Here is a 19,789-nt window from a genome sequence, read left to right on the forward strand (position 1 = left end):
GTTTACTTAAATTTTAATAAAACCAACACCAATTAGTTTATATTTAATTAAAAAGCATAATTATTAGGAAACACATCAGAAATAAACCGGCACTAAAGAAAATTATTCAAAAAAGTAATGAAGGGATTAACAAACAAGAAGGGAAGAACTTAACAAAATAAACAATAAAAAGATAACCAAACTGAATCTAAAGATGAAACACAAGACCAAAGTGCCAAGAACAGGAATTCACTCTTGACTATTATTTATATCATGAAATCTCTATAACGTCTGTAGAGAACAAGCACCAAATGCTACAAACAAGCAGACCCATTGCTCTGACTAAATCTTAAGGTGGTCCTTTGTATTTATGTGTCTGTATGAATTTCCAATTTTAAATAAAGTGAATCCTATTGCATAATTTTAACCAAGCATTGATTTCACAATAAAGGAATGGCAGATATGCAAATCTGTGCCACTCTGAGCAGGAAACATACAGTCATCAACAGAGCAAACCTCTCGCTCAGACTCCACACAACAGACTTGGCCAAAGAACAATACCTCTCAGGCCGCACTCAGTTTGTTCAGCTTAAAACTTTCACGAGCCAACCCGCCGCTGTTACTTCAGGTGTGCCCCAGGGTTCTGTCCTGGGGCCTCTTCGTTTTATTACTTACCTTCTTCCCCATGGCAACATCTTTTGTAAATATAACATTAATTTCCACTGCTATGCTGATGACACCCAGCTCTACCTTGCTAGTAAACCCACCTCTTCTTTTCCACCATCTTTGCTTATTGACTGCATTGCTGAAATTAAATCTCGGTTTTCTTCTAATTTTCCTAAATTAAACAATGACAAAACTGAGGTTCTCCTCATTGGTTCAAAATCATCATTATCCAAAGCCGATAATCTTTCACTTGCTATTCATAACTCCTTTGTTTTCCATCACCTCAGGTCAAGAGTCTGGATGTCATCCTTGACAGTACTCTGTCTTTCCAATCTCACATTAATAACATCACCTGGTCTGCTTATTCCACCTACGTAATGTTAATCGCATCTACCCCTCCCTCACCCCCATATCACTGCCATTCTTGTTCACAGTCTTGTTACTTCTCGTCCGGACTATTGCAATTCACTCTTCTTTGGTCGCTCTAATAAATCTCTCCATAATCTTCAGCTTGTCCAGAATTCTGCAGCTCGCATCATTACTTGAACCCCATTTATTCACCATATTACTCCGGTCTTGCAGCAGCTTCATTGGCTCCTGATTAAGTTTGGAACTGATTTTAAAATTCTGCTGTTAACATTTAAGGCCATTCATAACCTTGCCCCTCCATATGAGTCCAACCTTCTGCATGTTGCCATTCCATCCCGTAACCTTAGGTCCTCTTCCTCCGTCCATCTGACCGTCCCTCTCGCCCGTCTAACCAACTTGGGGAGCGCAGCGTTCAGCCGTTGTGGAACTCACTACCTACTGAGCTTAGAAATATTGAATCATTTTCAACCTTCAAATGTAAACTTAGAACTCATCTGTTTAAAATGGCTTTTTCTCTATGAGTACAGTGGCTTTGTTTTTAAGTATTTTTTAATATTTTATATGTTTTAATTTGTTTATAATGTGGTTTTTTATTTATTTATTGTTTGTTCGGTGTCCTTGAGTTCTTAGAAAAGGCACCTTGTATAAATAAAATGTATTACTATTATTTGGCTGAGGGCACCAAAATAATAATAAAACCAGCCAATAAATAAATTCTATTGCAGGCTTTTGAATATTAATCAGATGCTACAGACTATATTAATAATTTGACATTGGAGTAGTCCACCACCAAGCCAGACAGCACATACATATAAAGTTAAAGAGACAACGCTGGGGGCTATGGAAACACAGAAAGAGGTCAAAGTTAAAGTTTGCCCCATATAGAGCTCCCTCAGTGTTGGTTCAGTACAACTTGGTTAGGACTGTCCGTGCCCAAGTCATCCACAGCGACTGAACTTGGAATATGTTAATCAGGCTAACTCTGTTTGGCACCCCGCTCCTAAATCTTGGTAGCTGGACTCTGTTGCCAGTATGAGGATCTTAAGTTGAAATGTAAGGTGCTTATTTAATTAAGAGGGGGGGGACGACGGACGACACAATGTCTCATTTTTCAATGCCTATAATGTATTTTTTTTAATTGATGCAATGTGCTATGTAATTATTAACTGTCCACATTGACCTCCTGTCAAAGGATAATGCTGAGCTATAGCCCACACCAATTAATTAGTTTGGGTATGATATGTCATCATACTTGCTAAAATGGTGTGTATCAACCAAAAAAATCCATATCCAGTTCTCTGTGAACCAACAAGTACATATATATACTTTGTATGAAAAAGCATATTTTTTGTCATTAAAAACCTATTACTGAATGGGCCTAGCAGTCTGATTGGATGGGCATGGCCCCCTGAGGCTTCCCCACAGCAATGAGTCTATAACTTTAAGTCTGCCTCAAACAAAATAATGATGAAATCCCTAAAAATATATTTCACTTGGAAAAATCCTGGTGAAGCCATCTTGAAAAAGGGTAGCCAAAGCAAAGCAGGGAAAAAGAAAAATATTCATGAAATGCCCCTAAGATATGTGTGTTGACCTGATGTCACTTGTCATTTGGTATGTCAGACTTGATGTCTGCTGATACTGATCTCGTCACTGGACCACGTCATTTGAAAAACGCTGGGCGTGTTAAATTTAGTGACTGTGTGACGACTTTCCAGCACAATCATGCTCACCACTTTTTCTCACAGCCAATAGCGTGCTGGCTCTGTACGAAGAGTTAACAGATGTGTCAAGTTTACCGGCATTATCAGACTTTTTTCAATTTTTTTCTATTCTGTTGATCTACATATAACACGAGACATCAGACAGACATACTGCTCTTCTCTTTGTGAGGTCCAAAAAACATTCACATTCCTTGTTGCTTCCTTCTATGCATTGTACTTTTGGGTGAGCCTTCTTTGGTTGCCAGCTCTCATGCACACATCTGCTTCATTTTACTGGTGTGATTGTGGACTACTTGGAGTGAGTCACTGGGTATGTCACACTAAGGGACTAGCCTCAAGGGAGCATGCCACTGACTGCCTGCAACCTGCAAAGGTGATGTAAATGAAGGCTGCGACTACAAACAGCTGAAAAGGTCACCTAATGTGACAAAGGCTTAAGGTTAAATGTTAACTCTACATTGGCCGAGGGTGGGTGCTTACATAAGTGTGCCATGAAATACAATGCCATTCTGATGAGGTCAACTTAGTCTCCAATCGCACCAAGGTTATTATAGTTAACGAAAACTAAAATCAAAACTGAAACTATTATTAAAAAAACATTTTCGTAAACTGAAATAAAATAATTAAAAAAAACGAAATGAAAAACTAAAACTAAATGAAACTAAACTGAAATAAAATAATAATTTACTAAAATAATTTTAGTTTTCGTTTTTGAATGAATATTCTTGCTGTTAGTTTTTAACCCTTATAACTTTTAACTCTAAAACTGAAAGTCATTCACCATGAGCTGCCCACCATCACCAGCCGCCATTCACTGGATGAATATGCGCGGGAGGCTCGTGGTGGATGGCTTTCAGTGACAGAGAGAGCGGAATATGTGAGTAAAGCGTGAGGAATAGAAAGCGACCTACATGCCATCTTTCTTTGCACTGAAATCGAAATGTGCGGGTCAACAAAAATTTTACCATATGGAGAGAAAAATCACGAGTAACATTTTAGTTGATTTCTCAGGTGCCTGCTTTTTGTTGACAGTAATTCACCTACCACTTCATACACGAAGTACAGAGAAAGTATAGTAATGATTCGACCTCGAGATTTTGATGAATCTTGATGTTTTAGACCTCCCCGAGTCCAAAAATACTGTTTTTTGGGATTGTGTGTGTGTGTAAACACGATAACTCAAAAACGCAACTAAATAGATTGATGAGAGCGATGAGAGTCTGCCAAGTGATGAAGAGCTAAACATACTGTTTTTTTGTATTCATGCCATATTTATTAATTTATATTTTTTAGTTAATATTCACAGCTCAAAATACCTGATATTGTGAAAATAATCCAGTAGCAGAATTATGTTTTATATCTGTCCCCATTATTTCATTGTTTCTCTCTCTCTCTCTCAAAATAGATAGTTGAAATATCATATTCTTTTCGTTCTGAACATCAGCCATACCATAGATATTGCATACCAGGGATTTTTCCTGCCTTGCATCTAAACCTGCTTGGGTAGGCTCCAGGTTTCCTGTGATCTCTGACCTGGATAAACAGGTTTAGATAATGTCATATATATTGTTTTAATCTCAGATGCTGTCTCTGTTGTTTTATTATTATTACCTGCTCTTGCTCTGCTCATTAAGGGTTTACTGTTCTTATGGTGGGCTATTCAAGTCTCACTGCCGCTAACTTTCACACTACATACTTGTCTTTCTTTGTTTCCCTCAATACAGCTAGGTGGGTCTGCACACTGATTCAAGCCTAAGAGCACTGTTCTTCCTTAGCCCCCGTGATTTTCATGGTCACCTGTCAGAACACAGTAGAATCTATTTTCTAATTTTTGATATGTTTTCAGGCCTGCAAGTGGCAGCATTCAGTTTATAAATTGTTTGTGCCTGAGATGGAATCAGAGATCAATATGGCTGGTAGAAAATAAAGCCCAGTATTTGAGATTTTTGAATGTAATGTTGAAGGCATTTATTATAAGAATTTTGTCGTTGTAGCAGGATATGTTGTGTGCTGTAGACATTTAGAGTAAAAAACCCTCAAACCTTAAAATTCACCTAAATTTCATTACAAATTGGCCCATTCTGGGCAATAAAAGGAAAAGAAAAAAAGTGCCAACAGTCAGTGCAGATTTATTGAGCACAAATGACATAGAAAATATTTTAAAAATTGTTCATATTCCGTACCTGGTTTTGATTATGCTTGTAATTATCAGACAAAAACAAAATGAAATCGTAAACTGTGTTGTGTAGTGTAGTAAGCTTCCACTAACATTAAACGTAAGTGTACAGTTTTGTCTCATTGTGACACAAAAACGAAACTCCACAGTAACTCTTTAACTGTACCATAATTACTAAAACTGAAACTAATATATATATATAAATAAAATAAAAATGTATCTGTAACATAAAAACTAAATTAAAACTAAAACTAAACTGAATTTCCAAGTAAGGTCAGAAAAAATATAGAAATAAAAACTAATATAAAAAGGCAAAACTACAGTACAATAACCTTGGAACCTAATATTCAAACCAGATTAATCAAATTCGTGAAGCACACACTCAGTCATACAGGGCCAATTTAGAGTGGTTAATGAACATTACAAGCACAACTTTGGTATGTGGGTATAAAATGCACTGCAGACAAGGACAGAACATCATGCAAGCTGGCATTTAATAATTCTTTACATTTATATAGCACTTTCTCACTATTCAAAGCACTCTCCATGCAGAGAGGACCCAGGATGTGAACCCATGATCTACTTACAGTGAGCCAGCAACGCTATCACTCCGCCACTTGTGTGGATAAGTGCCACTTGCTGCAAACGTAGCACCTACTAGCTCAATATGTTGTATGATTATCTCAGCTTTGTAATGTGGTCGTGAAGAGAGTTAATTGAAATTACATGCATTATACTTGGCTTTACTTTATTCTCTAAGGCTCTCCTTGTTCTCCACCATGCTAATTCTCAATCTACTGTGTTGGCATCTCACACTGATAGTCTATTCTCACTGACCATCAGTTCATCTTTACTTCTGCTGGCTTTCAAAATGTGTTTCCCTAGAATTTATCATATATTGCATGATATTGTACTTTATTTTCCTACTTTAAAAGCATACTTATTTCTCTGTAAAGCATCTTATGTTAGTATTCTCTATGAAGTGCAAAATATAAAAGATAAACAAGGATTAATATGACCACATGATTAGGCTTTCAAAAAGCACTCAGAAAGAATGCAAGAAAAAAGAATAATGTGTAATGCCAAAGGTGCTATATAAAATAAAGGTGCTTAAACAACAAACATTTTAGAAGAATGGTAACAAATAAAACAAAGATTGCTTGGTTTGTGAAGCTTAAATAGAGCTTGTTCAGGTTATAGATAAATGGTTCATAAGGTGCTTTCAATACTAATCTCAGTTAAAAATGGTATAGTTTGCATGGTGAAATGTTTGTTATAGCTGCTACTGGGTATAAAATACTTGTCTTATGAATTAAATTATATTAAAGACCATGACAGTTATAATATAACATCTTGCCTGAAGAAGTGGCCTGAGTTGCCTTGAAAGCTTGCATATTGTAATCTTTTTAGTTAGCCAATAAAAGGGGTCATTTTGCTGGACTTCTCATTACATCTATAATGGCGAACACAGTATAATACCCTAGTAATATACATGCAGTGATTTATTTATTGAAAATGTCACCTATTCTGAAAAATGCCGTATAATAATATTCAAAAGGAGATGGTTTGCAGCAGTGCTGACAAAAAAAGTTATAAAATAAAAATAATTTTGCAAACCACAGTCATAGTGAAAGGTACCATACACAACAAAGTTTGCTTGTTTTCTTTGTAAAGCACTTCATCGCAGATCTTGCAGTAATGACCATTATGTTCCTGAGATGTATTTTAACATGTAATGTGAATTTCTTTTCACGCTACACACACATATAGTAAGGGCTGAGCTATCAACTTGAACCATGTAATGCCCCTTAAGTTAACTCTGAGCAGATATAACAGGTCCACCATTATGTACAAGAGATGTGCACTATGCTGTGAATAGTACCCCCAGGAACTTTTATGCGTAAATTAATTTCTTATCAGGATAAGCACAAATGCAGTAAGGGCTGAGCTATCAAATTGAACCATGTAATGTCCCTTAGTTTAACTCCAAGCAGATACAACAAGTCCTAGCACATCATAGCCCCTAAATGCTCATCCAATGAAAAGTGATAGCTGAACTCAATCTTCCATAGCAGACAAGGCCGCATTCACACCTCATTTCAACTCTTCACCAACATGACAAGTTCACTTCAAACAATAAAACTACCTATGCAACAAACCCCACCAGCGTCTCAGCACACACATTCCTCACCTTCTTCATGTTTATCTGGTAGGCAGGAGAAAGCACTCTGGCCAGCAAAGGGTGTGCTCTTCATCAGGTTTTGGCCGCTGTTGGACCTGCTATTCCATGCAGAAGAATTGTTCTTGGCAAGTGAGTATTTGGAGAAAGCAACTGAAAAGAAATAAAAAAAACAATATTACTGTATTTGTATATTTGAAAATAATGTAAGCATATTAAAAACAAACAACTTTAAAGGTACTCTAAAACAATGTCTAAGAGGAATTCCTGGAGTAGAATGGTTAAGTGAGCCTGGCAGTACATCAACCACCAAGAAGACGTGACTCCAGGTTTCCAAGAAGCAACCTTGTTACAAACTTTCTAGGTAACTAGGCAAAAATCAAAAAAATGAAATATTTTCCAACATCTAGATGTAGACAGAAGCTGGTTTAATCTTTTGTTATTCTAATCCTATAATCAATTCAGTTTGTTCTTAAGAAGTGCAATCCCACTTTGAGACAGTGCACCATACAAGAATTATAAATAATGGATGATGACAAGTAAAACACAACAACAGACCATAATGTTGAAACACTAACACAGAATCATCATTCAATATACAATAGAATGATTATTTGTGCCCTGATTTACTATGGTTCTGTATTATTCAAGGAAAATCTGAAAGTGTAGTACATTACTTTTCTTACAGTAATCCATAAAAGCTTTGGCGAAAATACTGTACCGAGCACAAACAGCTATGGCATGATCTGGGGGTTCAATTTATTGTTTCAACATGAATGGGACTTCATGCCTATCAAAAGGGAAATGATATGTAGTGCAGGTAAAGGCACAGCCCACCAGGGAGTCTGGATAAAGATGGGGAGGGTTTCTCTACACCAAACATGAGGTCGGTATGAAAGCTGTCGATGCCAAAGTCAACATTTAGGTACTGATCCAACACTACCATGGTATGATAAGAGGCTTAAAAGTGATACTGTGCCATATAAATTAGCAAAATCTTTTTAATCCGTAATGATTAATATGAAATGGCTGCGGACCTCCGCTTTATCTGAGTTTTAAGTTATTCAAGGTAGCATCAGTCCATATTGTTCCTCCCCCACACTATGCGACTCTTCAGTTCCACCCCCTTAAATGTTAACATTATACAAAGTTATTGTCTGTCTGTTATACCTTCATTGTTATCACTCTTTAATTTAATATTGTTCTTTATCAGTATATATATATATATATATATAACTGAGATACACTGTATACTGTATGTACAAGGTGGTAAAGGTGGTTTTTGATAGACAGATACAGTAGATAGATCGAATTTCTTGCTACTGTGTCAGAAAGAGGATGTGAAACCCAGTTCATTATGGCACTCAGTTTTGTTTCAATTCTATTCTTTGCTACTAGAATTCCAGAGTGTGCCCTAATACTCAGCCTGCCCTTTTAATAAGCTTGTTAATTCAGTGAGCCTCTCTTGAAGTGATGTTACCAGCTTAACAGACCACAGAATAGAAAAATCACACTGGCCATCACCTAGTTGTAGAAGATGTGAAGAACATAACTTCCCACATTAAAGGACTGCAATCTCCTAAGGAAGAAGAGCCCACTTTGGCCTTTCTTATATAGCTCCTCTGTATTACTAACCAAGTCCAACTTGTCATTCATGAGGGCCCCCAAATATTTGTAGCAGTGCACCACCTCGACATCCATTCAGGCCTGTTCCTTGCGGTGCTCCAATGTTGCTCACAAAGTCCTTGAGTCTCACAAACAGCTCATTAAACAGAACACCATAGGCGCATCCACCGGCATATGTATGAGTTTGCCCCTTGACAGGGATGGTTGGATGGCACTGAAAGCACTGGAGAAATCAAAAAACAGAATCGACACAGTGCTGCCAGCTTTGTTCAGGTGACGATAGGTAATTGAATTCACAGTCCAGTCAACCACTTTCTGAATCATTCTGCAATCATATAATAACAATTGCATTTAAATAAAACAAATCACTTTTGTGCTTCCCTCAGAATTGTGCATTATGGGTGTAACTGATACCACGTGGAATCACTTTATGACTAGCTTCTTGTTGTGATACTGAGGCCAGGATTGCTGATACTGATGCAGCCAGTGTCATCCTGAAAGAATGGTTAATCTTCTGTAAAAACTTAACAGTATGTGTGGACATCAAAAAGTCACATTTTGAAGACTTTGCATTAATAGACTATTACATAGAATGCCAAAAAACAGACTTATTTTCTTGTTTATTCATAGAAATTATTAAACAAGTTCAGCTCTTGCAAATGATCTTTGGAACAACAAACAAGCGTTAGCGTTTCAATTTTTCTCGATAAAAACATGTACAAAGCATTGCATTATTTTGCTCAAAGAATGACATTATTATTTTTACTATATAATGTGCAAAACACTAAAAACATGCAGTCAGATGAGTAAAAAGTATGATACAAATACCTAGTGTGCGTCACTTTCGGATTCACCGTCTGTTGTAGTTTCACTGTCTGAACACAGATTCGCTTCGTCATAACTACTGATGAGAGGCTCCTTAACATCACTTCTCGTATCACTGTCGAGAGCTTGTAGCACTTGGACTGCTAAACACCGTTTATTATGAGCTGCCATTATTACTAAGCAAGCCTACAGGTGAGAGCAGAAGACGCGCCAATACCGTTGCCCGGGTAACGCTTGTAAACCGTTGCCCGGGTAACGCTCGGGACGACCACTTTTAGCGTTGTTTTTACACTCGGTTCTAATGCTAGGGGGTTGGATTTAAGGATAAAACATAAAGTGTCATTTTGTAACAATTAGTAAATATTTGACATAATAAATATGGAAAGTTTGAAAACTTCGTCAAGCTATAAATGTAATATACTTCTCCCGAAAAACATATATTATTTTCTATTCAAACAATTACAACAACCTCACATCAATTTGCCATACTAACTTTACCTGGGTGCTGCCTGACTTTCTGGAAGGCTTCTTTAAGAGTAGACTGCTGCCCGAGTGCCTGATCAGGTCGCCTTCGTTGTAATTCCTTGTGTTCGGCAACATGGCTGACATTCATTTGGGTTACCAAGTTTGTGGTGTTGCCGCAATAACGTATGGTCTTCTGGCACGTATCACATTTTGCTTAATTATTGTTCACTCAGTGGCGTAAAATAACTCCAAACATCTCTTCGCTTTCTTTCTGTTATTGCCTCACATACAGAGTCCCTCTGCTTTGGCTGGTGGATCGCAGCACTGCCAGTGTGAATGCTGGGCGATGAAAAGTGCGGAAGGAAAAGCAGCTCCCATTTTACACAAAATGATACGTTTAATTTAATCATGTTCTCACCATCCAATGCTTTTTAAAAATAATTTCGATGTTTAAATTAAAAGGTCAGGATTGGAAAGATCGCTACTTTAGTATCCTGGTTTCCTTCGAATGTTAATGACATTTTGAAATGAGTGTGTGATTAAAGGCACTATATTAATATATATATAGTCATTTCTTCCAAAGTCCCTTGATTTTAAGCCAAAAGCACAGAGTTCAGTCCATGCCTCCAACTCGCTGTTTGATTCTAAGCCCACTACGTGCATAAAAGTGAAGAAAAACATACTGTACACGATTTTAATGTTTCTTCATCTTTCTAAGCATAGGAAAGACCTTCGAACATAGAGTATATTATAAACTTACTAAGCGGTCCAGTAGTGGTGCTAGAGTTCCAATAGTACTTTGTGACTCGTGTTATAAACGCCGAACATGGCGACAAAAACGGCGAGCAAGAGTACAAGAAAGTCGGAAAAAAAAAACAACTTCTGCAAGAATTTCCTCGCCATAAACCAACTGAGTAAGTGCAATACGCCGATACCTTCAGTTAATATGAACGAAGTGCGACACTGGCGGGAGTAGGCAGCGCGGGAATTACACCCGGGGCAGCCAGATGCTCTTGAGGGGCAAGCCTTTTGATGACGTCACGGGAAAAGGTTCGAGCGCGAAGACCCGGCCTGCGTGTTAAACGGGAAGGATTTTGCGTTAGGAGGACAGTTGAATGTTGGGTCGTAGATGAGCACAGACAATACTGTTAAAAAACGAGAGAGAGAGAGACATAAGGACAAAGGGAAAGCCGGGACAGCAGTATGTATGCGTCCCAGTATTTTTTATTTTTCATTTTTTGTAACATCTTCGGGGTCCCTGAGGGTAGTGGTATGCACCAACGTATACAGAGAAAAGGATCTGCTCCGCGGCAGCTGCAGCATCCTTTCTGGTGAGTTACTTAAGTGATCATATATAAAATGTATACTGTACTTCTTCCTTGTATTAGAAACTCCTGCACAAAGTGAAAAAGAGAAATAAATGGCTAGTCGTAAAGGGGAGCCATTTGTTTTTTGAACTCGGAATGTAATGTTTGTCTGGCTGGTTGGTAAATCAACAGGTATGTTTGCCAATGTGGTTTCTGCAGCAAACTTATGTATTCGACAGTGACCTTGTTTGCCCAATCATTCCCTAAAAACTGGTCAGGCAGTCTTCATAAGTGAACTTGTATACTCAGCACCCCATGATGCTTTGCAAGCCCAGCCTGACATCACAGGGCTGTAGCAGCCCATGTTAGATGTGATGTAACAACCTTACCAGCAAGTGCCACCTCTACAAATGTCCATATGAGAGCTGTGAGTAGCATTAACAGCAGTACCCATGGTGGTCACAATCTGATGGATCTGTGGAGTGATTTTTTTCCAGCTACAATAACCTAGTCCAACACAGGGCAGAAATAGCAGCAGTCACTGCCTGCAGCTGGACTGCATGGTTAGTGACTAACTGGGATGCATTGGTGCATGTAAGTCTAAGTGCATTGATAACCAGATGGAGCTCTGGGTCACAGCGCTGGCCACCAGCTTGCATTTGTATCTGTCCGAGCAGGTTTTTAGTGTTGGAGGGAGGGTCAGTCTGTCCAAAGATTCTAATATTATCAGATATACCTGTTGGGCGGCCAAGTCTCGATGAATTCATCCTTCTTTCTCCTGTTGCCATTGCCTGTAAGAAATTGTACTGATCTGACATTCAGTTCTATTAGTTTTATCTCAGGGAGGCCTAGTGACGCAGTGGTTAAAACTGCTGACTGCAGTAAAACTGCACAGCTCTTGTCACACTTTTGGCTACTATAATGTGTCCAACAAAGTTAGAAGACACTTCTGTGGTTCGCAGAAACATTTAGAAGACCATTGCACCATTATAATCCACTCAAAACTAATTCATTGTGCTTTTCACTGAGTTTGGCAAACTCAAGGTGAAGCATATTCAGTGGGGTTTGCTTATCACTAATCAGGGACATTGATTCATTATTAAATAATACAGGGCTGACTCACATTACACAGGGTCAATTTGGAATCAAAAAATTACCCACCCTAAACATCCTAAAGAACGTGGAAAGAAAACCCACAGACGCACAGGCAGAATGTGTAAACTCCACAAGAGACAGGGTTTAGGCGTGGGATTCAAACCCAGTTCTGGATGTGTTACCGCTCCTCTCCACACAACTGTGCAACATCTTTGACAGAATGATAAAAAAAATCTTCCTTATTATTATTATTGTTTAGTTTTAACATCTGGCACAGTAGGCCCAATTTTCACCACTTTATAATAATAAAAATATCAGTGGGCTGCGTGTTTGGTATGCCACAGGGGAAATAGCATGCCATAAGATTAGAATTACAAACCCTGTGCTAAACTCATCCCTGGTGTGAAATTCAGGAAAATATTTCAGACAGCATTAAATAAATAAGTAAATGCACAAATAAAAAAAGTACTGTAAAGTGTGACAGTAAATAAAGAAAAAGTGTGTGAAATGTGAGTGCAAATGAGTACATGTGTCACAGAATTTGTTTTTATTATTTATTTAGTCTATAGCATTCCTCCAAACGCAACATGAAATACAACTTAAATTAAAATTGAATTTTCATGCATCACAGCTAAGAGGGTGGGCTCCAGTGTGTTTTTAATAAGCATCAAAAACATATTCCATGACACATTTCATTTATTAACATTTCTTGCTCCTTTTCTTTATTATTGTCACATTTTGCAGTACTTTTATTTAATTGCATAATTGTTAATTTATTCAGTTTTATCTGAAACATTCCTCCATTGAACATAAGTGAAATGTTCTGAGTAAAAGTTAATTGTGAAAAGTGTTGTTATATAAAAAACATGATTGTTACTGCTTTGTAAAATCCTTAAGTGACAATGTTGAGAAATCGGACATTGCTTTTAAAATTTTCTTTCAATGCCAATTTTGAAAGGTGTTATATACAATTAAAGTGACCAATGTGAATGCTCTCCTGGTGTCTATCTTAACCCAGAATAACACCAAATAATTCAAAATCTCAGAATATTGTTTTCGTTTTTAAAAAGCATACCCAAAGAACATAAAGCATCATATTGTACTTGTACTTAGTAATCATGGTGGTGGAGAGTGGCGATGCGTTGTGTGTTTCTCTTTGCAGACATCTATGTTTTTTGTATAACATTTCGTTAATTCTGCTGTTTGTGCAGTCACTTATAATAATTATTAATTATGTGATTGACACACTTTTAAATATTAAAGCAAATATTCAGTGTGTGACTTTTAGCATAACAAACAGTATGTATAAATAAAAAAATACTGCAAATATATTTACTATATAATTGTGTATATGCATATGTTAATACTACACATCCTTTTTTAATTTATTTAATCGACTGTTCAGAAGAGACATACAAGTGCGAATTTATAAATGTAAATGTGACCAGAACATACAGGTAAGAATTTCACTGTACTCTGTAAATGTGACAATCATTCCTCTATAAACTATAAATAAAGATCCACTTCTGAGGTATGTCTACATGGGTAAACACCATGTCCACTTGTCCACTTCTTAACACCTGATCTTAAACCCTTTCTCACAGACCTGGCCATCATCCAAACTTTTCTTTCAACAATAGACTTAAAGGTGCCTGTGGTGTGAGAAAATGTTAAAACACCCTACCTGGGGCCACTTCTCAATTTTGGGTCTCAGACACACCTGACTCTAGGTAACATTATCTGGTGAAAGGTACCCTTGAGCTCCATGTAAGTCCTTATGGGTTAAAGTTTTATAGGGAGACACAGTTCTCCCTGGCCTTAAGGGTAAATTGTCCAAGTGGCTTCTTATGGGGAACCTTTGCTGCATTCAGGTGGTCTAGAGGTCTTTTTGCCTCTTTCCAAACCTCAGAGACCTCTCTCTCACTCTCTCACTTTTAGTTGGAACAAAATATTACTATAGTATTCTGCAGGATTTTGTTCTATTCTTCCTCAAGACACTAAATTCTCTCTCACTCTATTGCTGCAGGCGTTTTTACTTCCACTGCCTCATCTTTGGGTATGGGGTCCTATGCTCCCAAACCATCCCCCTTTTCTCACAGTGAAGTGCTCACTAATAGCCAGGGTAGTTTTTCTCATATTAATTGTTCTGTGGGGCATTTTCCTACTCTGTGCCTTCTGGGTGACACTGATGCCCTGCCAGGCCCTAATTCACATAAGGCTGATTTGCTTTGGGTAATTCTTTTTGCTATTGCTGATGATGAGCAGTAGTATAAAAATAAAATCAGATTAACTGATTGCCATGTACAATTACGTTTGATAGTGAAAGTGATTATGTTGTATAAAAGTTGCTACAAGTGGCCTATAAACTAAAGACTGTTTTATAAAACTGAGAGTGCTCCTAACATTGATGGACTGAAAGCCAGAAGTCTACGTGACCATCATCATCAGGTCCTTCCATGAAAACCCTAAATACAAAGAGGACTGTTTGACTTATGTTAGGTAGATTGCTCAGAGGGGACTGGGCGGTCTCGTGGTCTGGAACCCCTACAGATTTTATTTTTTCTCCAGCCTTTGGAGTTTTTTGTTTTTTCTGTCCACCCTGGCCATCGGACCTTACTCCTATTCTATGTTAATTAATATTGACTTATGTTTATTTTTTATTGTGTCTTCTATTTCTCTATTCATTTTGTAAAGCACTTTGAGCTACATTTTTTTGTATGAATATGTGCTATATAAATAAATGTTGATTGATTGATTGATACAGCTATGTGATATCAATATGTTTTTGCAATGCTAAATCTGTCAGTTTAAAAAGCTCCATATAAAACAGTATAGTTCAGTGTGACACGACTCACTTTGAAAAGCCCTATGCACTATACAATTAAGATGAAGTTACACTGTTTACAGATGGGGTATGGAGGGTCTACTGTGGCTGATACTGCAGTTTTAGACCTGGGTTTGAATCTTGGCCTGGTTGCTGTCTTTGTGGAATTTGTATGTTTTCCCCACGTCTGTGTGTTTTTTCTGTAGGTACTTGAAGTTGTCCTGTTGCACCCTAAAGACTGCAAATTGGGTATGAGTGTGGATGTATGCATGTGTGTGCTTTGTAGTAGACTCACATCCCCAATAGGATTGGTTACCTCCTTACGCCTAATGTAGCTAAGATAGACACGGACACCCTACAATGCAAGTCTGGCATGAAATAAGGATATTTGGAAAAAGAAAAAGTTGAAGCGATGACCCTAATCATGATGATAATTTTCCAGAGTTTTGTGATAGTACTGGCAAAAGTGTTTTATATATAATAAGGAATGATGCATGGATCCCTTTAAAAAGTACTGTAACATTGCTGATGCTAAAACTTGAATATTTTGTACAATTAATGTTGTTCTACTGCTTACTAAAACACATTGCATGTTCTCCCCGTGTCTGCGTGGGTTTCCTCCCACAGTCCAAAAACATGCAGGTTAGGTGGATTGGCGAATCTAAATTGGCCCCTAGTGTGTGCTTGGTGTGTGGGTGTGTTTGTGTGTGTCCTGCAGTGGGTTGGCACTCTGCTCGGGGTTGGTTCCTGCCTTGTGCCCTGTGTTGGCTGGGATTGGCTCCAGCAGACCCCCGTGACCCTGTGTTTGGATTCAGCGGGTTGGAAAATGGATGGATGGATGGATTGTAATACGTTTGATGATAAAAAGTTTAATCTATCCATCTATTTTTTAAATCCACATAACGAAATGTAGCCTTGTGGTGGGCCAGAATTTCGTCAGCTTTGGGGATAATGCAAGATGAAAAGTGTGAAGAACTCACCGTTAAATCCTTCCAACGCACACCAGCTTTCTGTCTTAGGAAGAACTGCTTCATAGTTCATGTTCATGTCTTCATGTTTTACTTCGGTTTGCCTTTCTTCCTTCACGCCTGTAAAAACCAATTTGCACAGTAACGAGGATGGTAAAGAGAACAGGTGTGACAGTCCAGAAGTTAATTTATAGGACATTCTCTTTGGTGATTAACAGAGTATTTATAAAAAAAACAATTACCTTTTCTCCTTCTCTGGCTTTTGTGTATGGGCAACATTACATAGACCCTGTAGGCATTGTTGCCTTTCTTAATGCTTCTGTCGTGAAGTTCCTTTACATCTGGCAGGGAATTGAGAGCACATCGGAAGTTGGCTTTCCAAGTCTTTGGATCTGGCTTATCAATTCCTGGTTTATATTTTCCTAAAAGAACACAATTTTTTGAGAACAAAGCAAAAGTAACCATAATATATAATAGAATGCCCCCAAAACTGGTACATCTCTCAGGACACCACCAAGTCCCTTTGCTGTTCAGGTCATTCCCGCCATTTGAAGTAGAATTTGCCATTTCTGAGTATGGCAGCTTCAAAGACAGTCAGTTGGGCTGAACACTGCTAAAACTCTGCCCTTTGGGACTGGTGGCACCTATAGACTGGATACCTATTTATTATTCTTCCTTAATTGCTTACCAGGTGTTATGCTAATGCATACAAGGTGTGTATGAAAGTAAAACCAATCTGAGACTGAAATGCTTTATGTTCTAAAGAGTACTGAAAAGAAATCATTTTAGAAGAGAACATGTCATGGATGGACATAATTGGCACCGCAGGTAGCACTGCCCTCTGATTCAGCTAGCAGGTTTTTGTTGTTTTTCACTGGTTGTACTTGCACTTCTGAATGCAGTCTGTGTGTGGACAGTAGAAGATATCAGCACAAAAACTTCCTAACCTGTTAATCCCATCACCATGATTATGTGAAACCAGGAGCCACAGATGTTGGTGAAAGTTTTTAACAAAAGTAACAAGGCTGTCATTTGGCCTTAAGGTGGACATTTTCCCTCTAAAAGTAAAGAATTATTATTATTATTATTATTATTATTATTATTACAGGACTGGTGCTTGCTTTTCACTGCAGTGAAGGAGGCTGCAGTATTCTGAACTCCCAAAAAGCAGAGCAAGGAAATAGGAAATTAATGGACATTTTGGTTTGATTTTTCAAGATTTTAATCATTTTCTTACTTTGCAATGTAAATGTTTTTGTGGCCACAATGAAACTCACTTAGTAAAATTATGTATATAAAATAAGTACTTACTGAGAACAATGGGTTTATCTGACTGATTACAAAACTCTTTAAAAGTAATGACACTGCTGATGATGAAAGGAACTATAACAAGTAAAGACCCTCATTGTGATGAATGCTGGCAATAACTGGCATTATGTAAAATACTCAAAGAGCACTGATTGCTTGTCAGTAGAGCTTGTGGTGAAAACAGTTACATAAAGTAACTATCAGGTGTAGTCAGCACTGACCAGGGGGTAGAAAAAAGTTCAGGTGCACTAAATAATAAATTCCCCAGGTGGAGAAATTCTAGCCCCAAACCAAAGTTTCACAGACTAAATGTTCCAATGGGGAAGAACTTTGCGTACCTGAGTCAAAGTCCCACAATGGCTCCTAAGGGAACTTCCCTCTTAAAGCTTAGGTGTAGTCAAATTTCAGAATGAAACATGGGCCATGGTCTTCCCTTGTACAAATGGGAAATCTGCAAAATTTGGCATTTGATTAAGTGGCGTGGATTTGCACATCAAATAAACTCACACTCAGCTTTATGTATTAGAAGATTTATTGTTTTATAATGTTTTCCAATAGTCCCGTGTAAGCACTATATAAAATAGTGCATAGAATATTTAGTGCTTATTATGAATGTCACTAGGTTAGGAGCACACGCTGATGCAGTGCATTGCTACAATGACAAACCAGCTCATGATGTCTGTTTAGGACCCGAGTGCCCACCTCAGCACCACACTAGTTCAGATGGATTGGAACAGTGTGAGGTTAACCTCTTTCTCACTTTATTGTCACAGACAGCCAGGGGCCATGCCCAACTGGGATGCCAATACTGTAGAAGGACCGAGGCAGGGGGCAGAGTGGTCAGGGCATTAAAACTCCCTTAGGTTGCTAGGTGGCAGCCCCAGTGGGTTGCTGCAGTGCCAGGGATTCCCAAAATGCTTTATGGGAGTTCGTTGCAGCCCTGTTGAGTTCTGTGGATTCTGCCAGGGGGAATCCAGAGACTGCAGAGCCCTGTGACATTGGGCTTCCGCCACATCTAGGAATACTTCCGGAACATGCTAATGGGCCACCAGGAGTGCTCCCAGGTGTGGCTTAAAAGGAGCCAGAGTCCGGGTTTGGACGAAGCTTGCCGGAGGAGGAGTGGAGGCAGAAAAGTAAGGGAAAGAAGAAGAAAAGAGGACAAAATAAAAGTGCTGTGTGCTGTAGACTGTGCTTGGTGCTGGTGGTGAATGGGTGAAAAGCGTTTCCCACTGAAATAAAGTCTTGTGTTTTGCAAAGACTTGTTCCTGGTGTCTCTCTGTTGGATTTGTGTCCCACATCGCTGGTGTGTCCCCCCTGGTGGCCATACTGTATAATACACATTGGCATTTATGACATTGTATAGTCTTTGATGACTGTAGTGTGCAGAAAATAATTAAAGCAGAGATATACTAATGATTATATGAATATATAATTCTTCCTGCACTTCCCATATTTTGTACTTGCTTGCATTTATACACCTACATCAGGCAGTGTGGCGAAGTGATTGAGGCTTTGCATGACGAGTGGTCCATGGCGCAGTGCTGATTTGAAATAATCGTGCCATGTGTAGGTGCAGGCTGTAAGCGGGTGTGAGGATGTGTAAATGCGTTTCACTCCGCAGTTAGTGAAGGCACTGTCTGACTGCACAGCATTCATGTGCAGTGGAGGGCAGATCAATCAGGATGGTCCATGCTGCCGCAGAGGTAGCAGTTCCTCGCACCTGCACGCAATTACCTAACAGTTTTAAAAAGAGCCTGTATGAGAGAGAGAGAGAGAAAAAGGAGAAAGGAAGAAAACAAATGGGGTAAGAGAGAGAACGGAAACAGGTGGTGGAGAAAGCAGCATTGGGTGGAGAGATGAAATGGGCCAGTCAGCTAGTGGGAGAAAGGCAGTGTGATCTTGGGACCCACAAAGGAACGATGGAGTGGTGTTCCAGGGGCTGGTTTGCCCCACTGATTATTTGTATAGAGTGGGTGCGAGCATGGTGTAGGCCTCCCCAGGGATCTGAGGTACGACTGTGAGTGTGTGAAAGATGACGAGAGGATGCCCCACCTCACGTGGTCTGGCTGGCAATGTGTGGGCAGCTAAGACGGTGGTCAGGTGAAGAAGACCGCGGCTGTTAATGTCTCCGCCAGCTGAGCAAGCAATGGTTGAGCCGGAGAGATAAAGATGGAGTTGTGCTAGACTCGCCTGTCTGTGTTTTAAGATCCCGTTTTTACAGTGAGTTTTAACTCTTGAATTTCAGTTTTTTTGTATATATTTAGTGAAGACATTTTGG

The 19,789-nt window shown here is 38.7% G+C and overlaps 1 protein-coding gene and 1 long non-coding RNA gene across 3 annotated transcripts in view; one reads left to right on the top strand and one right to left on the bottom strand.

Moving 5' to 3' along the window:
- Nucleotides 1–19,789, bottom strand: part of LOC120516122 (interferon regulatory factor 2-like) — a 50,258-nt gene that overhangs the window by 13,270 nt on the left and 17,199 nt on the right. For both annotated transcript variants that reach the window (XM_039737582.1, XM_039737589.1), the window contains exons 4-6: nucleotides 16,446–16,625; nucleotides 16,216–16,323; nucleotides 7,106–7,246 (exon numbers count right to left, since the gene is read on the bottom strand). In XM_039737582.1, the coding sequence (XP_039593516.1) occupies nucleotides 7,106–7,246; nucleotides 16,216–16,323; nucleotides 16,446–16,625 (429 nt within the window). The remainder of the gene's footprint in view (nucleotides 1–7,105; nucleotides 7,247–16,215; nucleotides 16,324–16,445; nucleotides 16,626–19,789) is intronic.
- Nucleotides 11,094–19,789, top strand: part of LOC120516135 — a 39,719-nt gene continuing 31,023 nt past the window's right edge. Inside the window, exon 1 of the long non-coding RNA XR_005630791.1 lies at nucleotides 11,094–11,340. This is a non-coding gene — a long non-coding RNA (uncharacterized LOC120516135). The remainder of the gene's footprint in view (nucleotides 11,341–19,789) is intronic.

This window comes from Polypterus senegalus, chromosome 1 (genome assembly GCF_016835505.1).
Source record: "Polypterus senegalus isolate Bchr_013 chromosome 1, ASM1683550v1, whole genome shotgun sequence".
In the NCBI taxonomy this organism is placed as follows: Eukaryota; Metazoa; Chordata; class Cladistia; order Polypteriformes; family Polypteridae; genus Polypterus; species Polypterus senegalus.